Source organism: Mangifera indica, chromosome 15, assembly GCF_011075055.1.
Source record: "Mangifera indica cultivar Alphonso chromosome 15, CATAS_Mindica_2.1, whole genome shotgun sequence".
NCBI classification, from domain to species: domain Eukaryota; kingdom Viridiplantae; phylum Streptophyta; class Magnoliopsida; order Sapindales; family Anacardiaceae; genus Mangifera; species Mangifera indica.
This window is the reverse complement of record NC_058151.1, coordinates 1,912,148-1,939,450: the sequence shown is the minus strand read 5'-3', so window position 1 is coordinate 1,939,450 and position 27,303 is coordinate 1,912,148. Positions and strand designations below refer to the sequence as shown.

The 27,303-nt window shown below is 33.2% G+C and overlaps 3 protein-coding genes and 1 pseudogene across 9 annotated transcripts; 2 read left to right on the top strand and 2 right to left on the bottom strand.

The window, feature by feature from the left end:
- Nucleotides 1-527: 527 nt before the first annotated feature.
- On the bottom strand, nt 528-6,258 carry LOC123197193 (SKP1-like protein 21). 2 transcript variants are annotated; one of them, XM_044611363.1, is made up of 10 exons: nt 6,061-6,258; nt 4,527-4,865; nt 3,841-4,062; nt 3,380-3,571; nt 3,186-3,296; nt 2,932-3,010; nt 1,824-1,924; nt 1,439-1,620; nt 1,157-1,287; nt 528-1,010 (listed from the first exon to the last, which is right to left on the bottom strand). In XM_044611363.1, the coding sequence occupies exons 2-10, from the start codon at nt 4,560-4,562 to the stop codon at nt 994-996; spliced, it is 1,071 nt and encodes a 356-aa protein (XP_044467298.1). In that variant the 5' UTR covers nt 4,563-4,865; nt 6,061-6,258; the 3' UTR covers nt 528-993. The 2 variants fall into 2 exon arrangements, with proteins under 2 accessions (XP_044467298.1, XP_044467299.1); XM_044611364.1 differs by lacking the exon at nt 4,527-4,865.
- A 3,593-nt stretch (nt 6,259-9,851) lies between these two features.
- On the top strand, nt 9,852-14,660 carry LOC123198409 (short-chain dehydrogenase TIC 32, chloroplastic-like). The gene is made up of 8 exons (XM_044613114.1): nt 9,852-10,008; nt 10,719-10,950; nt 11,172-11,251; nt 11,532-11,685; nt 12,110-12,188; nt 12,879-12,963; nt 13,287-13,333; nt 14,230-14,660. The coding sequence occupies exons 1-8, from the start codon at nt 9,903-9,905 to the stop codon at nt 14,386-14,388; spliced, it is 942 nt and encodes a 313-aa protein (XP_044469049.1). The 5' UTR covers nt 9,852-9,902; the 3' UTR covers nt 14,389-14,660.
- Nucleotides 14,661-18,677: 4,017 nt separating this feature from the next.
- LOC123198013 lies at nt 18,678-22,242 on the top strand (annotated as a pseudogene).
- Nucleotides 22,243-22,247: 5 nt separating this feature from the next.
- On the bottom strand, nt 22,248-25,386 carry LOC123198012 (silicon efflux transporter LSI3-like). Of its 6 annotated transcripts, none has more exons than XM_044612581.1 (4): nt 24,938-25,386; nt 23,271-24,643; nt 22,967-23,156; nt 22,248-22,826 (listed from the first exon to the last, which is right to left on the bottom strand). In XM_044612581.1, exons 2-4 carry the CDS (start codon nt 24,459-24,461, stop codon nt 22,564-22,566), a joined length of 1,644 nt encoding a protein of 547 aa, XP_044468516.1. In that variant the 5' UTR covers nt 24,462-24,643; nt 24,938-25,386; the 3' UTR covers nt 22,248-22,563. The 6 variants fall into 6 exon arrangements, with proteins under 6 accessions (XP_044468516.1, XP_044468519.1, XP_044468520.1 ...); XM_044612584.1 differs by having other exon boundaries at nt 23,271-24,623; XM_044612585.1 differs by having other exon boundaries at nt 23,271-24,601.
- Between the last annotated feature and the right edge of the window lie 1,917 nt (nt 25,387-27,303).

The window sequence follows — 27,303 nt, the reverse complement described above, 5'->3', positions numbered from 1 at the left end:
GAGAATTTACGCCCTTGTGGATTGGCTTAAGAGTGAGATTTCGAAGGATATACAAGGAGATTGTGTGTTTGGGAGAGCACTTGCTGTGACTAATTTGGCCTTTTGGTGCTTCAATCTCTTTGGGTTCTTGTTGCCTCCTTATCTTCTCAGAGCTTTCAAGAATTACTACCCTGCACTCATGGTCAAAAGACTAATGCAGCCTCAAAATTGTAGGGCCCCTTTTTGTTAGGATTATGGTGTATTATAAAATCCATGTCCTTAGGTTTTTAGTGTAAAATTTGAGCTGATTATTATATAAAAAATATAATTCTGCTTAAATGAATCAGTCTCAAACTAAAACTCTAACTTGACAACTCAAGTCTACATTGACTCACTTGTCCAATGTCGTTCATTCCACTAACAATACTATTCACTTTTCAATTATACTGTTTACCTCATTGGTAACTCTCTCATGACAGTGTATGTCAACTCAAACGAGTTTAAACTAAATATTATGCTTTTGATTTGAACTTGAATCTACCCCACACTTGGTTCAACTCAGTTCAAATCGAATTCACCCCAAGAAATACATCTCTAATCAAGTCAATCACTAGTTTACAATTATATGTCAAAAATTCTATTCTATTGATCACCATGAACAAAATTTTGACAAAGCATACCCAGATGGGATATAGCTGAAAACTAAAAGAAAAAAACTACAACAGCAGCAAGTATACAAAATTAAATAACAAAACAAGACAAGTAAACAGATTTTTGCTCACTCATCTTTCAAGAGTTGATTCTTTTAACTTAAAACTTCCATTTCCAACTGTAAAAAAGCTTCCAAAAATGAAAATTGCATTTTGGTGATGGTAAAACAAACAAATATACTCACATGCAGTGGGCAAGAAAAAAAGTGCCAACTCTTATCATCTCGCAGCTGGAAAAATTGTGCTGCCATGTCCTCCAGCTGCTGATATTTTCACATATAAATACCTATTCATCTTTAAGTATTTATCTGCCGTCCAAACCTGCTTTTGCAAATAAAATATAGAACTGTAGTTATATATAGACAAGCAGTTAAACAACTCCTCCTATGACATTTTCTGTCTATCAAGGCAAAAATTTTCATGAGCTACTGTATAAAGTTTCAAAATATATAAGGAAAAATCATTACTTTGTCTGTGTGCAGAATTATTTCCATTTGTGGATACTGGTACAAGTCTTCTTTGTTGGCCCAACGATAAAATTTCCTCTATACTTTGTGGCCAACGAGAATTCAATCTCTGAGCAAAGTCCTCCACCTCCCTACATTGATTAGTAAGAATGGTAAAACAAATGTCAATTCTTCCATGGTATCCTCATTATATATAAATTGGCAGGAAATTAAAATGATACATAGAAAAGGCTAAAAGGAGTGTATATTAGAATATGATTAGAATGAAAATGGACAACCAACCTGTCGAGTTCTTCCTTCAATGCAGGATCCAAATCGTCATCAATATAAGAATCATCAAAGTCAAGCTTAGGCGAAAAGCTAACAGCTGTTGAACTTTGCAACTTCGAAGTTTGATTGGGAGTGGGCAATGTAATATCACTAAGTTCATCATCACGGCAAGCAGATGGGAGAGAATTAAATTTCTAAAACAATAAAAAGAACAATAGCCAATTAAAAATGTGAAAGATACCACCTTATAAATTTTTTATAGCAAAATACTATGCAGAAATATAATGGACATCATGATTATAAGACACAAATGAACATGCACATGCAAAGGCAACACAAATGGACATAGGAGACATGCAACACAAAGACACAGCACAAGATGGAGAGAGGAGCCAACCTTGTGGTTTGTGTTTAGAGTTTCTGAAGAAGAATCCTTAAGTTGATCTTTTCTTCTCCGATTTTTCTTTTTATTCTTATTTGTTTTGACCTCCTTTGACTCTGAGAAATAGGTAACAGCACTTTATAAGGGTATGACAAGGAAGTAAGCATCATTAAAATTTAAAAAAAAAAAAAAGTCATACACACTGAAGCATCTGTCAACAATGAATGTATGTGGAAACCATCAGTTAAAGGGACCGTAAAGGAAAGCACACACTGCCTTCTGAAGAAAATAATCAATTGAAGTTAATGGCATTCAAGTGTTTCTACTCACTTTTAGTATGGTTAAACCATGTGAATTCGTAAAACAAATTGAATACTTGTAAATTGAACCACAAGTTCATGAGGAGAAAAAAATCAACAAACAGTACTATTCATGTAAAGTTCACTCCATAATGATAGACATTATTCAATATTTTTCCTGATTTTTCTTTTAAGGACCACTCGTTACAGTAAAATAGTTTTCTGCAATTGGTAGACTAATTCTAAGCTCAAACTATGCTTAATGGATCTGTATTCATGGACTATACATTTCACGGAAAGCAGAAGATATAATCAATCTACAGCCAGGACAAGGATCAATACCCTTGCTGTAAAATGACTCAGGTGGACCAACAACAGGTGACTTCAATTTTTCCTCAACATGGCCAATGAATTTGAAGAGCTCTTCATGAGGCACTTGCCAAATTGACTCAGTTGTTCAATGTTTCTGTCCATTTTATAAAAAAGTTTTATTTGGAAACTAATCCTAATTCAACTATTATAGATGCTGAAAATCAGATGATGGGATGATTTTAATCATTAATTACATAGAAATTTTGACAACTTAGAAAGTACTCCAAAGAAATCCTTCAAAGTTTGATATCTTGATTTCTTAATTATACCTATTCTTTTTCTTGTCCATTAAAATTCAATATTATATCAACCCCAATAAATGTCACTCTCCAAGTCATAATCTATCAGTTACAACTTAATAAACAGCTTGAAAGTTGAGAGATAAACAGTGCAACACAAGAAATAATGCAAGTTGTCTGCTGAGGGAATGAGGGACCACATCTTAAATATACCTTCATTTCCACCATTAATAAATGACAATAGATCCTCGACCGAGCGTTCATCCACAAGCCCCTCCTCAACCTCAACATTCTGAAATATATGGAAAATTGAATTGTTCCAAATCTAAAATGTATATTCTGATTTGAGAACTTAAATTCCATCAAACGACATTTTTTAAAATTCAAATTTAAATTGAGTGCACAAAAAAAAAGTCCAAAGAAATAGCCTGTTAAGGGGCTACAAACAACAATAAGACTAAAACCACCTTAAGTTTCCCCCTTTCTTGCAGTTCCTTTCTCTTCTTCGCATATAACCGATTCAAAAGCCGAATACGCGGATCATCAGCTATGTTTTTCAACGGTTCCAACTTCTCCTCCTGAAGGACAACCAACTTTACGTGAAAAGCCACAAAGGTAAACAAAACATTTTAGAAATTTGTCTCTTTCTAGCAGCACACACCTCAGTGAGATCATCTGGTAAATGAAATGTCTCACGTATTTCCTCAGAAGATTTTCCTTCAATAATTCTAGCCAGGGCGCGACTAGTAAGATCGACCAAAGGCTTCAATTGGAGGCTGTCAGCAGCAGAAATCAGCTCGCACAAACTTTTTGTATCCATCCGAACAAACTTCTCATCAAAATTTCTGCGTTCCTAGACATGATCACATTCAAATTCAAAAATTAAACTACTAGAAACCAATCTACAAACCATGTGGTCTTATTCAACAAACCGTTCCTCCACCACATGAACACAAAAGAAAAGAAAGAAACAACTTCCCCTGCCCTTCAACAAACCATCTGATGTAACAGTAATTAGCAATTCAAATGTCCTTTGTCTAGTCACTAAAACATAACATAGGAGAAACATTGTCTTAAAAAAGCAAAAGAAGCTATGCAAGAAACAGAGAGGACAGAACGCACCTTATTTGAGTGGCCGGGTACTTGATGAAACCGGCAATAATCAAGTATTAAGCCAAAAATGGCAGGATTAACCTTTTCTGGAAGAAGTATAGCATAGTTTTTTGAGGAACCCATGCCTGTTTGAAGAATTTCTTGGCAAATCATGGGACAGAACATGGCAACTTCCTCTTCTACTTGTTGGATTGAACCATCAGCGGTTTGAATCCATATGTAAGACTTCATCTAATTCAGAAAGCCACAACAAAAACTATGTAAGAACAAATACAAGGATGTTAAAGGCAACCAAAATCAAGATATGATCTTAGTTTGATCAGAGTAAGACATATGCCAAGTCTCAACCCCAATAACATGTGTTGTAAACAAAAAAAAAAAAATCACAGAGGACAAAAAACTACTACAGTGATGTCCCATGAATAAAATTTCCAAAGAAAAAGCTAGTTAATAAAATTCTGAAATAGTCTGGTCATAGACCCTAAATCATTTACCTAGACCATGTGAAAATCCTTATGGTCATTCAAGCAACAAATGGCTCATAAAGACTAGATAGATTATTATAAACCAAAAGCTTGAACAAAAATATTTCCAGAAAACAAGTAATTTGGTATATCTTTTTGTACTAACCATTTGAAGAGAACAAAGAAATACAGGACCAAAAGATAAAATCATTTAACAGTCATGTGACATACCTCTGGTTTAACTACAGCCATTATGCCTTCTGACATTAGACAAGGACACCAATAAAAGCTTTTAGGAGCTTTAGAAAAGTGAACAACCTTGCACCTATGGTTTCAAAAACAACCAAATAACATAGGAAGTGATGGCCTCTTGTTCTTCAAAAGATTAACTATATTAGGTGGGTAATAACTTTTCATCGATGCTTTCCAAACTGACTTGATTCTAAATCTCGATGGTAATGTATGTGCATTCTAGTAAGGAAAGGTTCCTCATTTTTTCAGTGGTCACTCTACTCAAAAGCAAAGCAGGAAGTAATATGGTAAATACAGCATGAGATGTTACACTATAACCTGCATTAGAAGACAACAAATAATTAACACAAAACTATTACAAATGGCAACAAAATATAAGTCAACAAATAATAAGTAATAAATTTTATTCCAGTTTTGTTTAAATGTTAGAGACTACTTCAAAACAAAATGACTGATAGCCCTTCAAGATCATTTCTAAATAGTGCACACATGTCATCAACGAAACGCAAGTTACTAAAAATTGTCTCAATATTACAAACTACAAAATCAGATGATAAAAAGAATCTAAAAGGAAACGGACTCTACTCAAAAGCAAGGCAGAAAGTACTATGGTAAATACAACATGAGATGTTACACTTTAACTTGCATCATATGGCGACAAATAATTAACTCAAAACTATTACAAAGGGCAACCAAATATATGTCAACATATAATAAGTAATCAATTTTTTTCCAATTTTGTTTAAATGTTAAAGACTACTTCAACGCAAATAACCAATAGCCCTTTGAATTCATATGTAAATACTGCACATGCGTCATCTACAAAAAGCGAGTTACTAGAAATTGTCTCAATATTACAAAATCAGGTGGTAAAAAAAATATAAAAAGCAACTGACGATACTCCCTCATTTTCTTGTTTGAGAAATAAGAAAACCTTGGTATTGCCATGATCTAATTAATCAATTTCACTAATTTTTGTAAAGCAACAACCAAAACATTTCTTCTAAAGACATTCTTCAAGTCTTAAAAATTTGTCCATACAACAATTCTGCTCCAAATAGCAGATTACTACAGTGAAGATCCCGCTTGAATTTTAATCTTACAAGACATATGAACCTACAATGGACTATGCTACCAGCCTCCCCATCCAGATATTTTGTATTATCAAATTTCCTAACTTTCAATTTGCTATCAACATTATAATCTACCATAGAGTCCCTAATACCTTGAAATTGAAGCACAAGTAACCAATCACAAGGACTCCCTATCTAATACCATAAAACTATTGTCCATTTCCAGGAGTTTGCTCAAAAGAACCATTAGTGCATTTGCAACAAATACAACAAAAATCCACAATCTTTTCTCAATTTCATATTCCATTTCAAACTAAGTCCAGTTAACTATCAAACCAATATTCTAAATAAAAAACCAAATTAAATTCGTTAATTAAGTCCATAGTCAATAATTAAACATAATTCATTATGCATTTCGTGAGAGAGAGAGCTTAGATTACCTTCAAAATGAGGCTGAAACGAAGATATTTTTTTCTTACAGAGAGAAACGGAGACACTGAAAACGTGAAGAAACGAGCTAGAGCTAGGGTTTATAATCTCTCTGCCTTTTTTTTTTTTTTTCTTGGTAAGTTAATCGGAGCTCTGCGTTTTTTCGCTATTGCGATTGATTGCTGGCCTGGCTGCTGAGTTCTGCACGTGTCACTATCGATTGGTAATGGTACGGTACCACCGCACGTGCTGGGAGTCAAGGTTTGTTATCGGGCTGGTCCGATTTGGTTAATTACGGGCCAAACGGATCGGGCATTTAAGCCGGCCCAATAATTATGGTGAGAATATTGACGTTTGTCATTTGGTATCTTTAACTTTGAGCGCTAACATATTTTTTATTATTGTAGTTATCTTATTTGATTTTTCAAGTAATAAAGTTTTTTAATAATTTTGTATCACCAAGGTCACATAACAATAAAAGATATGTATAATTCAGTTTAAATTATAAAATCAGGTCGAATTATTTAAAAATTACAATTTGATTTATAAAATTGTTTGGTTTGAGTTAATAAATTTAGATGATTTTCAAATAAAATCAAATTGTAAATCGTATTTTTTTTAAATAAATATATGTAATTATATTTGATATATTTTTTTAATAAGTAATTAGGTTTACAACTTGTTTTTTCATATATATTTTGTCATTTTTTTACAGGTATATCGTATATATATTTTATATTTATTTTTACATATTTATATTATACTCTAGAAAATTGTAATTCAATTAATTTTATTTCTCCCCCTATTGATTTATAAAACTAATCCCTATCTAAAGGTTGTTGAATTTTCAAACTGATATTTGCTAAATATTGAAACGTCAAACTCTCACCTCTGAGTTATTAAAATTAACAGAATCAGTTAGTTTCAAGGATAAAATCATTATTTAATTAGTAACATATTAAAAAAATAAAATTTTATCTTATTTTTCCCCTATTAGTTTATAAAACTAACAATTTTTCCCTACAATTAAACTTTGAAAAATTACATCTTTCTCCTACTAAGTTTCCATTTCTCTAATGAAATCCCTTTGGCACTCTCTCCCTTGACAATTGGACACCCCTTTCTCCTCCTTCTCTAGCATCTTCGTCTCATCTTCATCTTCTTTAACCAAAACAACTCATCTTTATCAAAGACGAAAATGTTGAAAGGTAGCTGATGGAGGATCGAGAAGAGATTAAGTCAAGAGAGAGATTGTTGACAATAGAGAAAGAGAAGTCACGATCGGAATCCGATCATTGGAGAATGATGGGTTGAAAATGAAACCCTGGGGAAGAAAATATAATTTTTCAAAACTTAATTCTAAAGAAAATTGTTAATTTTTCAAACTAAAGGGAGAAAAATAATATAAACTTTTATATTTTTTAATATTAATAGTTAAATAATGATTTTATCTCTAAAACTAACAAATTTTATTAATTTTAATACTCTAAAAGTAAAAGTTTGACATGTCAATACTTAATAAATACTAGTTTAAAAATTCAATAAACCTTGGGTGGTACCAAGTCTTTTGGCCAAAAATATATTTTTAATTTAAGGTAGACAAAACAATATATAAAGTTATTTTTTTGAGGCCAAATGACTATTTTCCACCTAAAGTTTTTATACAAATCTAACTTTTCATCTATTAACTATCAAAAATCTAAATAATTATTCATCTGTTAAATTTCATTGTTATTATCAGGGGTAAAATTGTTATTTAGATATTTTATTTTTAAAAAAATCTTTTTTCCACCATAGTTTTAAAAATTAATGATTTTCCCCTAGTTTCAAATTTTTTAAGTTTAAAAACTAACTTTTTCTCCCCAAGTCTAGGGTTTGCATAACCTCCATATTTTTTGCATTGCCACCGCCCCCAGTCTTCTAAAAAAGTTTAAGTTTTACCTCCACTCCAATCTAGGATTTCCAAATCACTGTTGACAACCTTTTCCTTTTGTCTCCAGTATCTTCACCATCGAAATGAGCCCCCAACATCATTTCCATGTCATGTCATCGTCATCCAATGTAAAAAGTTGACCAAAATTGGGCGAGAGATCTCGCTCGATTTTGACCTCCTTGATGCCTCTCGTCAACGCAAGGTCCTAAGAAGGCCGAAATCGAATGAGATCTCTCACTCAAATTTGACCAACTTTTACATCAAACGACGATGATATGGCATGAAGATGGACATCGACAATTCGTTCTTGATGGTGAAGATGTCATAGATGGAGGGAGAAGGTTGCTAGTGACAATATGGAAACTAAATGTAAAGTGGGGATGAAATTGAAATTTTTTAAAAGGTTGAGGAGCAGCTATAATGGAAAAAATTTGTGGTTGTGCAAACCCTAGCTTCGGGGGTAGAGGGTCAGTTTTTAAACCTTGAAAATTTAACACCAATGATAGAATTATAACTTTTTAAAATTATGATGGGAATAAATTTTTTTTAAATAAAATTTTAAAATAGTAAAATTTAACAAAATAATAAATATTTAAATTTTTAGAGAAAATGACTATTTTTCACCCAAATTTTAGGTTATTCTCAAACCTATATCTACAGAAGATGAAAAATCAATTTTTCCACCCATAGACAAACTTCTGTTAATTTTTTCTGTTAAAAGGAGGGATAAAATAGTTATTTTACTGTTTATATTAAAAAGTTATAAAATTTATTACTTTTCACCCCCCTTAGGTTTTAGAAACTAACATTTCACCTTTACCTAAAGTTTTTAAACTTTGAAAAGTAACATTTTCACCCCCAAATCTAGGGTTTCCATATTTTTCAAAATATAGCTACTCCCATAACTTTCAAAAATAACAGTTTCACCCCCATTCTTCAATCTCCTCCTTCTCCTGGTGCGATGGCGGTGGTGCGATGAAAAGATCATCATCTCCTCGTCCCACAGTGTGACGAAAAGACGGAGATCTCTTCGTCGCACCACCGTGCGACGAAAAGGTCTCTCTTCATCTCTCCACCTAGATGATTCGTCGTCCTTTGTTGTTCGTTATGTCATCCAGACGTGACAACGAAGCGTTATCTTTCATCTGTTCTTCCAGATCTGGACGATGTAGGTAACGAAGGGTCTTCCTTCGTTCTCCTTTGTTGTCGGAGATGAAAGATCGGTAGAATACGTCGACAATCGGTGGTGGCCGGAGAAGGAAGCAAACCCTAGGGGTGAGATCTAAACTTTTCAAACTTTGATGATGAGTTGACGTGTTAGTTTTTAAAACTTGGAGGGGCAAATAGTAAAATTTTAAGGTTTTAAGGTTTATAATTAAAATGATAATTTTACCTCTGTCTCTAACTGAAAATTTAGACGACAGTTTGGTTATGGGTGAGAAAATGAGTTTTTCATCTCTTATGAGTATGAGTTTAAGAATGACTTAAAAATTGAGTGGAAAATAGTCGTTTTCCTAAATTTTTAATAATTAAGGCAAAGTTAAATCCCTACCAAACCAATAGTCATTTGGCCTTTTAGATACGGGAGTTACCACCAGCAATATATACGAATATAAATGTGGTCTCCATAACTAATAAAATAATTATAACAACTTCCGCCTAAATATAATAAAATGGAAAAGATGTAAATCTAAATAATTATTAAGAATTACACGTGTCAAGATTTGATTCCTTAATTATAGACGACAACGTTGTACACTTCACTGTTCACTATGGACCTATCACCAGTTGTTTTGCTGTTGAGCAGGCTACAGCAAATGAAACGGTACCGTTTAGTGACCAAATTTTTGTACCCTATAAACTGCCACTGGTTCAAGCCGCCTGTAAGCCTTTAGTGAGTGTGAATTTTGTGAAGGAGAGATGTGGCTGTTTAGTCGAAAAGGGCCATCTGGGTTCTCAGCTTCTTCAACAGCTGAGGAAGTTACAGAAGGAATTGATGGGACTGGCCTCACTGCCATTGTCACAGGTTTTTTTCTTTTTTAATCAATTGATATTATAGAATAAGACTTGTTTTATATATTTTTTTCATTAAGTTAATTACTTGATTAAAGGTTTTTTTTTTTTTTTTCAGGTAAGTGCTTGATTAAAGTTCTATATTTTCTTTTCAGAATTCCTGTTTATTTAGGGAGGGGCTTGGTATTAAGATTTGCAAATTATCATTTGGTAATTATTGAAATAATTTTTGTTGATACACTGTGTGGCCCATACTTTATGTCTTCTGGTTTTACCTGTATGGTAGATGAAAGCATTTAATTCTTGAAAGGGTAAGAGGGTTTTTCTTTTTTCCTTTTAATTTTGTTGACTTTTATCTTCGTTTGGTCTGCAGTGTTTTGCATTAGCTGAATTTATAGAGTAATTGTTGAATAGTATTTGAGGGATTTACCTTAAGAGCTTTTCAGTTTTTTCTTGCTCAAGAAAGGGTTTTGACACTTGCATGTTAATTTGATATATATTTTTTTCTTGAATCTCATGTTAATGTGAAGATTGAACTTGATCCTTATGCTTCATGTTTAAATAGACATTTCTCTAATTGTTGCTTGTGACTTGGGTAAGAGATGCACAATCCACAGGCTGTGGACATCACTAACATAACATTTATGGTAACCTCTTATTCTATGGCTATTTGGTGTTTGTACTAAATTGTGTGCTTTTTTCTCAATGGCCATGTGGTTACAGGAGCAACCAGTGGTATTGGCACTGAAACTACACGTGTCCTTGCATTGCGTGGGGTCCATGTTATTATGGGTATCAGGAATACAGCTGCTGCTAGACATATCAAAGAAGCAATAGTCAAGGAAATTCCCAATGCTAAAGTTGATGCTATGGAGTTGGATCTCAGTTCCATGGCATCTGTGAGGAAATTTGCATCAGATTTCAATAACCAGGGACTTCCACTGAATCTCTTAATGTAAGAAAATAATAAGTGCTAAAATGGTAGAGATCTTTGACTGTTTTACTTTTTCATGTACTAATTCACACATTTAACTTGTCCTATACTCTCTGTGTGACTGTATTAACTTCCTTTGGTCTTGTCCTCTTAGACATGCATAAATAAATTTGCTCATTTTATCTCTTTGGCTTGATAAGCTTAAGGAATTAATTTGTAAGTACTTTCTTTTCTACTACAAGAAACAATGCAGGAATTATGGCATCCCCATTCATGCTGTCCAAGGACAATATAGAGATGCAGTTTGCTACAAATCATGTTGGTGAGTTGCATATATTTTAGGCATACCGTGTAACTTTGATGCTCCTAAGCAGTAGTATCAGTGCCAGAATCAACAAATATTTTCCATCTTATGAGCTGTTAGCTAATATTAAATTATTATTTTTTGGCACATATTACTTGGCACTCACCATCTGTTTTCTCAAAAAATATGCAATTACTTTGTAGTCTTGAAAAAAGGGAAAAATCTTTCATATTTTACTTTGGATGATATCATGGTGGATGTTAGTCGACTAATCCTTGTTTTCTAATACAATCTGCAGGTCATTTTCTTTTGACTAATCTTTTATTGGACACTATGAAGAAGACAGCTCAGAAGAGCAACAGAGAAGGAAGAATTGTTAATGTTGCCTCAGAGGCTCACCGATTTGCATATCGTGAAGGAATTCGTTTTGAAAAAATTAATGATGAATCAGGGTAATACCATCCAACCCAAACCCTGAAAATGACTTTCTTTTTTTTGTTTGACTTCCCAAAAAGCATCTTTGTCAATCATTCATTAAACAATCAAGTGTGCTCATTTTTGGCTGTTTAGTTGGGAAATACGATCATTAATAAACCTCTGAATTTGCTTAACGGGAGATGTTTGTTGGGGAATAAAGTATGCTTTTATACAGGCTACAGAAATTGATACTAATTTGTGCATCGGATTTTATGTTTATAGATTGCGTGGCTACCTTGTTCATTTAATCATATTAATTCAGAACTATTATTTCTATAATTTATTTGTGTCATGTTAAGTCCTATTAAGTCGACCCCTCATAAACATGTTGAATTTTTTAAGGCACTTACACTGAATTATGCACAATTAGTTTGATTATCTGCCCTTGCTTATGGACAGGTACAGCAGTTTTGGTGCATATGGTCAATCAAAGCTTGCCAACATTTTGCATGCTAATGAGCTTGCAAAACAATTGAAGGTTGACTAAAACAGTGCTTTTATAAATTAATTTTCATTTCAAGTAGTTTTCAGTGCTCAACTGCACAATGAACCACTATTGACAACTAGGGTTGGATCCGAACCGAATTAGCTTGGCTCTATTTAGCTTGGTTCAAATTCGTTTATTTTGAATATGAACCAAATTCAAGTTAAAAGGTTTGACTCGTTTTAAAACTGAGCTGAACTTGAGCTATAGAAAATTCGATTCAGTTTGGTTCGCGAGATGGATAGATGATTTGGTTCAGATTATATTAAATAATTGTTAAATAATATCGTTTTGTCAATGAGCTATGAATTCAAACCACGAATTTGAGTCATATATCCGAGCTATAAATTCAAGTCAAACTCAAACCAAACCATTTCCATTCAAACCAAACTAGAATCACCTTTAATGTTGGTTCAATGAATTCGAACCGAACGTAAGACGAGCTATTTTTTATTTGAACTAAACTCTAGCCAAGGGGTGTCCGGATTTGGTTCGGTTCGGTTCAGTTCAGTTCATTTCATATCCACCCCTACTGACATCTTTACCCATTCACACACGTTCCTTTTGTGTACAGACCATTGACAAGATCAGCTTTATAATTACAAAAACACATACATGTTTCAATGTTTGCTTGCCACGTACATAATGGACACTGTTATGGTGGGTGCTTGTTTCTCTGAACAGGAAGAAGGAGTGAATATAACCGCAAATTCGCTTCACCCAGGATCAATTGTTACAAATCTTTTCCGTTATAATGGATTCATAAGAGGTAATCACTTAAGCATTTCATGTAATGATGAGGAAATCTTAGGTTTAAGTGTACTGAGGCAAACGTATTTTCTGGTTAATAAACAACATGAGAGAGGGGGTGAGTTTTTGCTTTAGAGAAAATTAATGCAAATCAGTTTACTTTTAGCTTGAACTCTTTTTGTTTGGGCTTTTATAACAGGGAATCAATTGAATTGAATCTACTTACCAAAAGGATTTTCTCATTTTTTAATGTGTTCCAGTGTATTTGCCATATGGTTAATAGTCACGCATTTGATTCATATGCTTTTCATGGTCTCATCTTTTTTTCTGGTTTTTTAACAGGCATTTGTAATACGGTTGGCAAATATGTGCTTAAAGATGTTAAGCAGGTAAGCTGTATGTTACATTAAACCGTTCAATGCATATGCGGAGATTCTTGTTCACATTCTTGACACGGTTCTAAAGAGTTTGTACTTCTTTCAAGTAAGACTAGATTTGAGTCGAATCAAATCGAGTTTGTTTCAAAAGAGTTTTAGCTCGGTTTGTTTCAAAAGAGTTAAACTCAAGCTCGAATCAAGTTTTTAGTTTAACTCGTTATTGAAACAACGTTGTTTTAATATATATCGATCAAAATGACTTTGTTTTATATCAAATTTTTTAAGTACGCGAGCTTAATGAACTAAACCCCATAAAGCTCAAGTTCGAGCTCATTGAGTTGAGCGTGTTTTTGACTTATTCAAATCAAACTTGAATAAGTTTAGCTCAAATTTAGTCATACTTTCAAGTATCAAATTGAGTTTGTAGAGCCAATATTAAAGGTGGTTTGAATTTGATTCGAATGAAAATATTTCGATTTGAGTTTAACTCAGATTCATGGTCTGAATTTGTGACTCATTGATAAAATGATGTCATTTATAAATTACGTAACATAATTTGAATTACCTCTTGAGCTAAGTTCGAACTGAATCAAGTTATTTACTCAGTTCGTATGCCAAACCAAACTCTTTTTAGCTCGAGTTTGGATTAGTTTCAAAATGAATCGAACCTTTTAACTTGAATTCAATTCAAATTCGAATTAAATAGATTTGAACCGAACCAAGCCGAGTTAGCTCGGTTCAGGTTCAGCAGTACCAGTAATACACTCAACCATGACGACTAGGTTATGCATGCCAACATATTATAACACATATCCTATATTGTCTGTTGGCATAAGTTGTTAGTCCACTGAAACCAACTATGAGCTTCATTACACAAGTCTGCTGCTAATTTGTGATTCGGAATACAGGGAGCTGCTACGACATGCTATGTGGCTTTACATCCCCAAGTCCAGGGGATAAGTGGGGAGTATTTCTCGGACAGTAACTTGGCAAAGACAACTGCACAGGGTAGGGATGCGGATATGGCGAAGAAGCTCTGGAATTTCAGCATGGATTTAACTAAATGATGTAGCTTCTGGCCATGCCAGCCGTGTATGTGGGGTGAGTAATAGGTTGTGCCTGACAGAAAGCTCGCCAGGATGCAAATGTTCTGTAATTGCAGAAGAACTTGCGGTGTGCCTTATATTGTTACTGTATCTTATTTAATCTGATAATGTCACTAATGCTGGCAATGCATGTTGCATTGTTAGATAGAGTATTTAGAAGATTGTATTTGAATAAAATTAAGTGATGCGATACCTAAGACGCGTCTGGTTTGAATAATATTTTATTATCGAAATTGAATTTGAAAATAAATTATTTAAAAGATTATTAAATATAAATTATTACTGTTAGAGAGTATTTGGTTTTAAAGATAAAAAGATTACTCTAATAATTTTTATTATTATTTATATTATTTTATTTGGTTGGTAAATAATAAAATATTTCGAAAATCTTTTATTGTTAATGTTGATGTGACAACTAATATAAAAGGTGGGTATTAAAAAATTATTCAAGTAATATTTATTTTATTATAATTATATTTTTATTTATTAAATTTTAAGATAAAAATAATTTTATTTTTTATTAATATAATAAGTAATATAAAAAATATTTTAGAATAATTATATTAAATATATTTAATTAAAACAACATTTTTAATATTCTTTTATTATTTTTAATCAAACATATATATATATATATAAAATTTTATTAAATATTGTAATAATTTACCTTTAATGGTTTTTCAAATAATTTATATTTAAGGTAATTTTTTTTAATTTTAATAATAAAATATTATTTTCCTTAAATATTTTAATTATAATTATTTTAAAATATTTTTCATGTTATTTGTTATATTAATAGAAAATAAGGGCATATTTATTTAAAAATATGACAATTAATAAATTATATTTATTAATACAAAAAGTAATCTCAATTTTATTATAATTATATTCTTATTTATTAATTTTTAAGATTAAAATAAGGCCAAACGACTATTTCCCACCCAAGGTTTGATGATTTATCAAGTTTCCACATTTTAACTATGGAAACACCAAACACCCACCCATGACTGGTTAGATTTAACAAAACTTTAACGGTGGTAAATTTAATCTCATTTCCCCCCTTAAAAGTTTAAAAAATAACATTTTTTTCCCGAGCTAAGTTTGAAAATATCGCATTCCCCCCCTCCCCCTAGGGTTTGAAAATATCGCATTTCCCCCCTAGGGTTTATCTCTCCGGTGCCATCACCGACCGTCTTCCCCTCCCGACGGTTTCTCTTCCACCGATGGCCGCCCTAAACTTTTGCACTACTCATCCGACGCAGAGATAAGTTGTCTGGGAAGAGAAATCGTCTTCCTAGACAACTTATCTGACGACGACGATCGCAGTTTTCTTCATCGTAGTTGGAAGATGAAGACGAAGATTAAGCCCGATCGCAGTTGGAAGATGAAGACGATGACAACTGGGAAGACAAAGAACTTCGTCTTCCCCGACGAAGTTCTTCGTCTTCCACGGCTTCTCTGACTCCGATGGGGGGTCCAAATGAGAGGAAAAAGATCGCCGGAAGGAGAGGATGCTTCGGGAGAGAGAGACCGTCGGCAATGGAGTCGAAGATGTCGCCGGAGATTTCAAAAAGAAACCCTAGGGTGAAACTGCGATTTTTTAAAACTTAGGCTGGGGGAAAATTTTAGTTTTTAAAGTTTAGGGGGGCAAAATAGATTCTATTTAAGTTTATTTTTAATATTATAGAGAAAATGACGATTTTACCTTTGCCACCGTTAGAGTTTTGTTAAATCTAACCGACCATGGGTGGGTGTTTGGTATTTCCATAGTTAAATGGTGGAAACTTGAGAAAACATCAAACCTTAGGTGGGAAATAGTCATTTGGCCTTAAAAATAACATTATATTTAATTAATATAAAAAATATTTTAAAATAGTTATATTAAAAATATTTAAGTAAAATAATATTTTAATATTCTTTTATTATTTCTAATCAAATATATATATATATTTATCAAATTTTATCAAACACAATAATAATTTATATTCAATACTCTTCTAGATAATTTATATTTTATAATTATTTTAAAATATTTTTTATATTATTTAATATATTAATGAAAAATAAGAAATTATTTATTTTAAAAAATTAATAAATAAAAATATAATTATAATAATATCAAAACGCATTTAGTAATCTTTTAATATTTAAGATAGTAATAATTAGATTATTACATTAATGTGCAATCGAGGAAAGGTTTCTTCACAATTTTCTATAAAATTTAAAAGTAATCAAATAGTTTTAAATTAAAAATAAAATAATACCGAATTATATAAGGATATGTCACAAAATTATGCATATAAATTATGTACATAATTTTATTAAAAATTTAAAAATAGTACTATATTCATATTCTTACAAAATATATTTTAAAAGAGCAATATTATGTGTATATATTTTTTATATATAATATAGATATACAGATTATATATTATTATATAATTAAATATTATTTTATCTTTAATTTAAAATTATTTAATTATATAATTATACATTATTTATATTCTCAAATTAAATAAAAAAAGATATACTTAATTTTATTGATTTTAAAAGGCCAAAAGACTATTTCCCACCCAAGGTATACTGCTTTCTCAAGTTTCTCCCTATTAACTTTGAAAATCTCATTTGTTCACCCGTAGAGGGTTAAAACTAACGGTTTCAAAGGCAAAATCGTCATTTTGTCTATATTATTAAAAATAAACTTAAATTTAATTTTATTTCCCCTCCTAAACCCTAAAAACTAATAATTTCCCCTCAACTCAAGTTTTAAAAAATAGTATTTTCCCCCCTAGGGTTTCCATTTTTTATTTTCAAATTTCCGACACCATTTCTTCCTCTCCGGTGATCATCATGCGACGTCTCTTTCTCTCTAATGCAGCCTCCTTCCAACGGTTCTTCTAGGCATTGTTGTAGACAAAGACGACTCGTCGTCATCTCGATGAAGACAAGTCATCTTCATCGATGATAATGCCTAGGAGAACAACCAAAAGGAGGTTATATTGGAGAAAAAGAGACGTTGTCTGAAGGTCATTGGAAAGGAAGAAACAAAACTGGAAATTTAAATCTGAAAATTTGATACCCTAGAAAAGAAAATGTTGTTTTTTAAAATTTATGTTAGAAAAAAATTGTTAGTTTTTATAGTTTATAGATAGATGATAAATTAATTTTAATAGTTTATAGATCGATAAATAAAACTTTTAAAGTTAACTGATGAGAATAAGGGAAAACTGCATATTTGGGTGGGAAATAGTGCTTCGGCCATTTTAAAATTCCAAACAAAAAAGGCCTGTAGATGTCCGCATACTGTGATACGTGCCTATTGGTTTCCCTTGGCCTCAGGTTATTTACACATGCCTGTTTCTGATTTCTTTCATTTTACACTGTCAAATCACGAATCCGATTATAGGGAGCTTGCATGTTGCTGGAGCTCAAGGGTCCTCTATCAGGTGCTCGCATGGCAGGAGACTCTTCAGCTGGACGCCCATGCAAGCCACTGGGCAGGAGACTCTTCAACTGGACGCCCATGCAAGCTGCCATGCAAGCACCTGGTAGAGGACCCTTGAGCTCCAGCAACATGCAGGGGGGGCCGGCATAAGTGGTGAGTAGGGATCGCAACGGGCTGGGTTGAGGATGAATACCCTAATCTCCGTTTCTGTTCCAGTACTCGTCTCTGTTTCATCTCCCCTTTCTACGGAAAATATTTCTATCTTCTTCTACTCTTTTGTTCTCTTGGGAAAAATTTCCCACTCTCTCTTTCTTTGTCAGGAAAATAATTAAATATTTATTATCCCTTGTTAAGAGTAATTCAATATTTAACAATTTATAAGATATATACCAGAGGAAACGGGTAAGGTAAATATTTATTGGGGATTAAAATCGTTCTCATCTCTCTTTTCAAGTGGGAATTTTCTTCCATTTGAAAAGAGACAGACCAAAACCTGGTTTAGAATGCCGAATTGCCATCCCATGTGGGAACTACTTCTTGGATTGGACTGTAATTTGGCAAAGACAACCGCACATGTTAGTAACATGGATATGGCGAAGAAGCTCCAGGCTTTCAGCCTGAATTCATTTGAATGATATTGAGAAATCAAAATGTAATCGCTTGTTTTACCTGACCGTAAGTAACTGTTACAAAATAAATATTAGAAAACTTAACAATTATTTACCCCTATTCCGCAAGGAAATTTTTACTGGCGCATATACATCAATATGGCTTGTTAGTGGCTTGGACTGTCATTTTCCCACTGCATCCGAATCAGAGAGGATGTGGTGGTTTAACAGAAAAGAAGCTTCTGGGTTCTCATATTCTTCAACTGCAGAACAAGTTACACAAGGAATTGATGGAACTTCTCTCACTGCTATTGTTACTGGTCTTTTTTCTTACACTTATCATTTTACTTTATCATAGGTGAATGCTTTGACGAATTGGGTAATTATTTTATGAGCTACTTGATAAAATTTTCTCGTAAAGCTTTCCCATTTATTTGTTGAGCTGATTGTTTTTGTTATAGGAGCATCGAGTGGTATGAGAACCGAAACTGCCCGGGTTCTTGCATTGCGCGGTGTTCATGTAGTTATGGGGGTTCGAAATATGGCAGCTGGGAGTGAGGCAAAGGAAGCAATAATTAAGGAAAATCCCATTGCAAAAGTTTCTGCCACGGAGTTGGATTTAAGTTCAATGGCATCAGTCAGGAAATTTGCAGTAGAGTTCAAGTCATTGGACCTTCCTCTAAACCTTCTTATGTGAGATTATCGAACATTTGGATTACTAATTGCGGATACTCTTTCAATTTTTTTTTTCATTATTATTTTTTTTGGCAATTCTTGGATCGTAAATAACTGAATATGGCTCTATTTCAGTGCTCGCCCTAAGATTTCTTATTTTAAGATTTTTATTGGCGGATTATTTTATCTCAAAATCATTTGAGTTGTGGAACCTGCATTGAGAACATTTTCTGCGTCAAAGTAATAATGCAGGGTCATGGCAACTCCATTCATGCTTTCCAGAGACAACGTAGAACTACAATTTGCTACAAATCACATAGGTGAGATGTTTTTATTCATCAATCGACAATCGTTTAAATTTGTTAGGATTCCAAAGTGTTAAATATGAGACTTGAATTCCACATTAGAAAGTATGAGTTTCTAAAACGGGATTTATATGATTTTGGACTTGCCAATCTTAGTAGCTAGTTTTAAGATGTAGAAACTCCCAAGGTGCATATAAAAATTCTTAGCCATGATGAAGACAAGCTCAATGGTTATTTTAAAAATATGCCACAATGGTTTACAAGGGAAGAAGAAATTTCTAATCTTCTATGATTGAAGCTATTTTAGTAGTTATTCTATTGTTTCACTGGCAGCCTATTTGTTTGAATTGGTATATTCTTGCAGGGCATTTCCTTTTGGCAAATCTACGGTTGGACACCATGAAAAGAACAGCTCCTGAAAGCAGGAAAGAAGGAAGGATTGTGAATTTCTCATCACATCGTCACAAATTCTCATATCTAGAAGGCATTCGATTGATAAAATCAATGATCAATCTGGGTAACACTTTCTTAGTGCCATCCGGAACTACACTGTAATTGGTTTACAAGCATTTTATTTTCATGACATTTTCCACATTCAATGATGCTTAATCTAATTTGAGCGCCTGAGTTTGCCATTGTGATCATAGAAAATAAAACCTGGCTAAAATAAGTTACTTTTCATTTAGATTTTTGTCTGGTAAATTAAAAGCTTGAGGCAAAATGACGCCAAAGTTGTAAGCTCTACCAGCCTGCTTTTGACTAATGGATCTTAGCCTCTAAGCATGTTGGTAGATGTTCATTTAGATATAGTTAGGTCTTGGGCATAGCTTGTAAGGTGTTTATGCCGAATTTACTTTTGAAAGTGTTCATCAAATAGATGTATATCATCTGGTCTTAATGTATGGACTTGGCAATGTATAGGTACAACTCTCTATCTGCATATGGCCAGTCGAAGCTTGCTAATGTTCTTCATGCTAATGTACTTGCAAGGCGTTTAAAGGTGTGCCACTTTTTTCAGGGCTGTTGATTACAAATCATTGTATCTTGATTTTTTCAGGAATGATATCGTTTTGGTTAAAACTCCTTTCCCCTACTAAGAATGGATTGCCTATATTGCAATCTCTCTTGTTTATAAGTTCAGTGAAGTTTCCGATTAACAGCCATTCATATGCCATAATCTATGTTTTATTATTTCATTTACCGCGTATACTACATTACAGTTCATGATTAGCTTATTCCATGCAGCTTAATGATTGTCAAATGGCTGTCTAGTGCAAAGCTTGATATCCTAGTTAGGCCAATCTTATTTTACTCTATGGGTTGTTCCCTATAACAGGAAGATGGAGTGGCAATAACTGCAAACTCACTTGCTAACAATCTTTTCCGTCATCACAGCTTCATCAGTGGTGTTAACCCTATCTAAATTATTTTTTGTTTTATAAATTTGAATAAGAAATATATTGGACTGCTTTAACTCATTTGAAGAAGCACAAGTTAGAATACTACATGTACCTGAATTCTTGAGCTTTCTAGCTTTCACTAAGTGGTATTTTGGTTTGCTTCTAAGTACTTTTCACCTTCAGGCTAACCAAAAGACCATCTGAATTCTCTTCTATTGCACTCCTTATGCTGATTGACAGCAGATTACATAAAATCCTAAGTGTTAATGATGAGCCATCCCAGACACAGATGAATTTTCAGTCAGTTGCCATCTTACTACTAATTATATTCTTGGAGTTACTATTTCTCACAAAGTAGCTTATGCAAATGTTAAACTGATGCCTAGGGTAATAAAATTTGTGGAAACACATGTTTTAACACAAAGGGGATAAAAAAATTGATTTTGCTACCCAAGAAAAAATTTTGGTGGATGCCTTGCGGAACTATTCAAGTCCCTAAAACTTTTTCCTCTTTTATGGCATAATTTTTTGTGAAAGTTACAAGGCTTTCTTGTTGATATTCTGAAGCTTTTGGTTTGATGCAGGTCTTGTTAGTCTTCTGGGTAAATACATGATTAAAAATGTTCAGCAGGTAATCGCATACAGTGTTCATTGGATGCATGATGAAAACTGCATTATCCCAAGGAAAATAATAAAACTATGTGCATCCACTTTTGTGTACCCTATTTGGTATCGCGATGATGTGTTATTATGTAATTAAAATGATTTTGAATTAATGATAAAATATCATTAAATCACATGATAATATATCATCTAAGTACCCAATTAGGTACTCAAAATTAGGTGCACATTGCATTGCTGCAAGGAAAATTGACAGCACTGAACATTATGGCATGCTGTGCTACAAGTTTTAATATCTTGAGCAGGCCCTTGAGTATTTATATCTGGATGTAGGAAGCAGCAACTACATGCTATGTTGCATTGCATCCCCAAGTTAAAGGGATGAGCGGTCTCTATTTTGCCGACTGTGACACAGCTCAACCAAGTTCTCAAGCTGCTGATACTGAGTTAGCACAGAAACTGTGGGATTTCAGCTCGAATTTGATTGACAGATGTTTGCACACTTCTTAGGGACAAAACAAAGACATTTTGGCTAAGACATTGTGGTACCTTATGGATAGCATTCTATAAATACCATCCGGTTCAGTTTCTTTATGTTCAAAAATCAAAATATAAATCCTGTTGATGACTTTGATGGAATTGCCTAGTTATTGAGTTCAGTAGGCAGATAATGCTTGTATGGTAAATGTTACAACTAAATATGCTTAAAACTAGATCCTGATACAATATAAAAGAGAGAACTCAGGCATGAAAAACATTAGAGAGATTAGCCTTTAATAATGCTACTTGCTCCATAACCATTTTAGCATAGTCCAAACAATCCAGAAAACAAAAATTCCATAAGATTCTTTACAATCTAATAAAGCTAAAAGCAAGGAGAATATCAATCAAATATGAGAGATTCCATGAGATCCTTGGAACCGGAGATGTTACAGTTCATCAGAAATAATTGAACTGGAAAATGGTGAACCACTTTGACACCTGGTGCTTATAATTTAAAAGCTGTATATTAAAGCAACTTTGTAGAAGAAAACTAATTAACTTTGTTCTTGACTATAGAATATCACAGCAAAAAACCATTATCATCTTATCAGCAGCAAACCAATGGCTGTAACTATCAGGGTTGAGGGGACTCCGAATTTGAGGTGATTCCAGAAGGATAAGGTATATGCAAGGCGTGGAGCACGGCGAGCTTGCTCGCATACTATCATGTTGGCTGCTGATCCAAGTAAAGAGAGGTTCCCAGCTACTGTGCTGACCCAAGCTAAAATTAGCCATGACTTCCTCTCATCAGCTGCAGAAATTGCAGCTGCAGATGCTGCTACTTGGCTTCCAAGCAGAAGAACTAAGGTGACACAGCGAAGGAAATTTTAGTACATGCAGCCAGTAAAAACTTTTGCTAAGCAAAGATCAGCATTTGACATATAGTGCTGTAGAAATATGCTAATAAAATGGCATATAAGAGCTAAGCAAAGATCAGCATACCAGTTGGTACATTGGAAGCCACATTTGACAGGACAAGAATGACAATGCTGAGAACTGCTATCCCACTAGCACGATCAACCTGCGCATAGGGCTCCATGAAATCCCATAGAGTGCTTGGAATTCCAGTTTTGTTAAAGCCATCAACCGTGACAAACATTCCACAAAAGAAAATTAAAAGCGAATAAGACACCTGGTCGAAGAAAAGATGTTAATTTAGATTTATATACATGGCCTGACTAGCAATCAACATTCATGATCTACAAAAAGAAAGAAAACAAGAAGCATTGTGTTGTTGCAGTTTCACCTTATCGAGGCTTGGCCGAGCATCTTTGAAATCGAGAGCAACAAGAGCAAGTGCAGCAGTAATTGCAGTCCATGACATGTCGAGACCCATAAGCAGAGAAATTAGCATTCCTATAGTAACAAGGTAAACACATGATTTCCACAAAGGCTTTTTCCACCTTTTGGCCAAATTCTCCTCTCCATCTGAGAGCCGAGGTGAATGAGCATTGCTCAATCTAACTATTGGTGCAACTCTCTTTGGAGAGAAAGTTTCCTCTGGTCTCTGAGAAGATCCATTTATCGACGCCTCTTTTGATTCATTCGAATTTCCTGGTGCTTCAAGTTCACTGCTATAGACCCTGTGGATTTCATTCTCAACGGAACTTGCTCGATTTCTAAGAGTATCAACATAGACTACATTGCCGTTCACATTGGGAGAGCTTTGCAGATTAATAGATTCCACTGCAGAGTTCCATTCCTGCGAGTTTAAGGATGTCTGATGTGACATAGTGGCTGGTGAAAAGCGATGAGATGTCACATCCTCTTCTGCAACAACATCAGCAGTTGCATCTTCTTCATCCTTTTGAGAACATAACAACCTCCAGTACATGAGAAGAATAATCACAGCATTCACAAGAACTCCAACAAGCATTGCAGGGAGGATTCCAATAAGAAAATTTCCAAAACTTATCTTACTCTGAACAGCTATAACCAGGTTTTGAGGGTTGCCAATAGGAGTTGCTGCAGATCCAATGTTAGCACTTGTTGCAAGGGCAATGAGGAACGGACGCGGAGGGAGATTATGCTGTCGAGCAATTTTCAATACAAATTCCGTCAAGACAACACAAGAGGTATCATTGGTGAAAACAGCACTAGAAATGGCTGAAATCAAGCAGATTCTACAAATCAAGTCCTTGGCTCCTTTACTCTTCCAAGAGAGCAATTTACCCAGATATTTGAACATATCTGCTCTTTCCAGATACACACTCACAACCATTGTCCCAAAGAGAAGACCAAGTATGGGAAGATCAATTGCAGCATAGGCTTGATCAGGTGTTATAACTCGGAATATGACCATAAGCATGGCACCTAAAAGGGATCCTGCAGTCCTCCCTATTGGCAGAAAAGGGACTGCTGGGAAAACTGCCAACACCCAAAAGATTGTCATGGCGAATGAGCCCAGAATCACCTTAACTAGAGATGCCATTGCCATTTTCAAGCCAAATATCCAGATAATCTAATTCTTCTACCAAATTCCAAAGCCTCAAATTGGCTTGCACCATCACCGTTTAAAAAGAACCACAGGAACCAACATGGGATATCGTTTTTCCATGAAAATTTGATCTTCAGGCTCTGCCACACATTCAAGGAAGACCTAAGAAAAACTCAAACAGCCTTTTGAAAATTTAGTTAAGCAGTGATGAAACAAGGAACAAATGTAATTAATATAGCAGCTAGAGATTCAACTTAAAACAAATAACGTCAGGCATAGCACCAAACTGCAAGCAAATTACAGTAAAATTTTCAATACAATGGAACAGAACTGAATCATTCTATGAAAGATAAAATGGGCACTCTAAAATCTAGATTCTGAAGTTGGCATTACAGTGATAAAACAAAAAGGTCTTATCTAAATCAAAATTCAATACAAGCAGACACAATAAAGCAGCCAAAAGAGTTGAGTCTCACCCGAGATAAAACTTGGGAGCCGAAAAATTTTATAACAAAGTTAGCAAGATGAAAAGGGTCTCAACGGTATTTTTTATGGGAAATTTTAATGATAGAGATATTGAAAATTTGAAGGAACAGATTAGATTGAGAAACCCTTTTCATGATATGATTTTGCAGTTGAATAAAAAGCGTCAATGAGTGGAGGCAGAGCATAAGACGGAAATTTTGATTGCATGTCAGCATCACCTGTTCTAATCTAGTAAGCTTGGAGTTTCCTGTAATAATTCAAACTTCCCAGTTAAAGCTTTCTGGTTTTCTTTATTTTTTTCTCCAGCTTTGTTCCAGCCTCCTTGGGACTCCTGAGCTACAAAATTCCATATCCAGATGGAAGGCTAAGATATTTATTTTGTACGCTAATAGCGAATTGCTTAAAACGTTTCTTCATTTGCCATGCTCTTCACTTTGAGATAATGTCACACTATATAATCTATGCATTCAATAAAATAATGTTTTCTAAATTAGCCCAAGTGTCAATCTAATAGAGGAGACAGCTCAATCCAACCAATAGTTCAACCGTTTAATTGGTGATTAGGCGAATTAATTATTTAAAATAATATTTAAAACAATTATATATAATCATTAAATATATAATCTAAATATTTTTATCATTAACATAAACTGTATAAATGCTCAAAATTGGTAAAAAAAAAGTTTTAGCTTCAAGTCCAAATAATAATTTTTTAAAAAATCGATTTATACCCAACTTTTTACTCGGTTTAAACTATTTGGTACAATCCACTCCTATTTCAAAAACGATCTTTAAATAAACCGAAACTATTTTTATTAATGGGTTTATAGTTCAATAAATCAAACCTATTAATCCTATCTGATTTTTAAAACCATGCAATAATGTCAACAATTCCAACTGGATAATATAATCTGTTAATGAAGCTTGTAGAGAGTCGATTATGGCCATTTTAATCATATTTTAAGACATTTGATGGCGATGATTACCAACCAGCTTATCTTACAATGATGCCAAACTTCTTCTTCATTAAAATTGTTTATATGATTATTGAATTATAATTATAATTAGATTATTTACATAAATTATTCTAAGTATATCATAATTGATTATTTAATCTTATTGAATATATAATAAAAATATGTATATATATATATATATATATATATATACATGAATGTAATATCATATAATTGGGTGATTTCGAATTCAATAAAATCATATATACAAATTTTTGATACACAATTTGGATACATAGATGATATGTTATTATATGATTTAATGATTTTGAATTACAAATAGAGTAACACTCAATCACATGATGACATTTTATCTATATGTTAAAAATATATATACATAGTATTATTGTTTTAAATTAATAAAAAAATAATATATAATCGTACGATAACATATCAATATAAAAGAGAGTATTAGATTTTTAAACTTATGAAAAATATGATAAATTTTTAATTTTTTAATATTTTTTATAAAATAATTTTTTTATTTTTAATTTTAATAAAAAGATAAATATTTAAGTTTTTAAAAATTAATATTTATGCGTTTGGTTTATAACCAAACCTTGGGTGGGAATACGTCGTTTGGCCTAATTCTAATGCCCAACTGGGCCTTTGTGTTGCCCCCATATCTGCATTAGAAATCTCTCTGTCACCCCAGTTGTAAGACTAATACTAGTCAACAACCATATCAAATCGCTCCAATTCTGAAATTATTGGTAAGTCAAATCGCTCCCCTGTTGTAAAATTATTAGTCAGTCAGCAAGCAAATCAAATCACTCCAATTGTAAGGTTTTATTGGTAGGTCAACAACCACATCAAATCAAATGCATTTTTTATTTGTTTGTGCTTCCCACACATTGGAAATTTGTTAGTGTGTTTCACACCATAGTCTTGACACTTGGGCCCCTTTCAGTGAAGTGATCGGTTGGGGTTAATGAGTGATCAAGATTGATTAACCTATAATTAAGTCGCTAAATCATTTAGAGATTTTCTTTTTTTTTTTTGTTTTTTTCAGAGTTAATTTGATATATTTAGAGATGATTATATCATTTTTATTAGTACAAAAGATAAAATAACATTTCTCTAAGCGAGTATAAAAAGGTAGGAGGTCGTAAAAAAATCTCAATTGCAAATTATGCAAATCCTAATCGTCAATGTCTTTTTTGATAACTTCTCTAAACATCAATTTTTTCATTTCTGACTTTTTCTGGCATTGATTTTGTCATCTCTAACTCTATTTAGCATCAATCTATTTTTCAACATCGATTTCATTATTTTCATCTCCTCTCAATATCACTCTTGTTATTTTCGTTGAAGAGTGACTAAGATATTATATACATGTG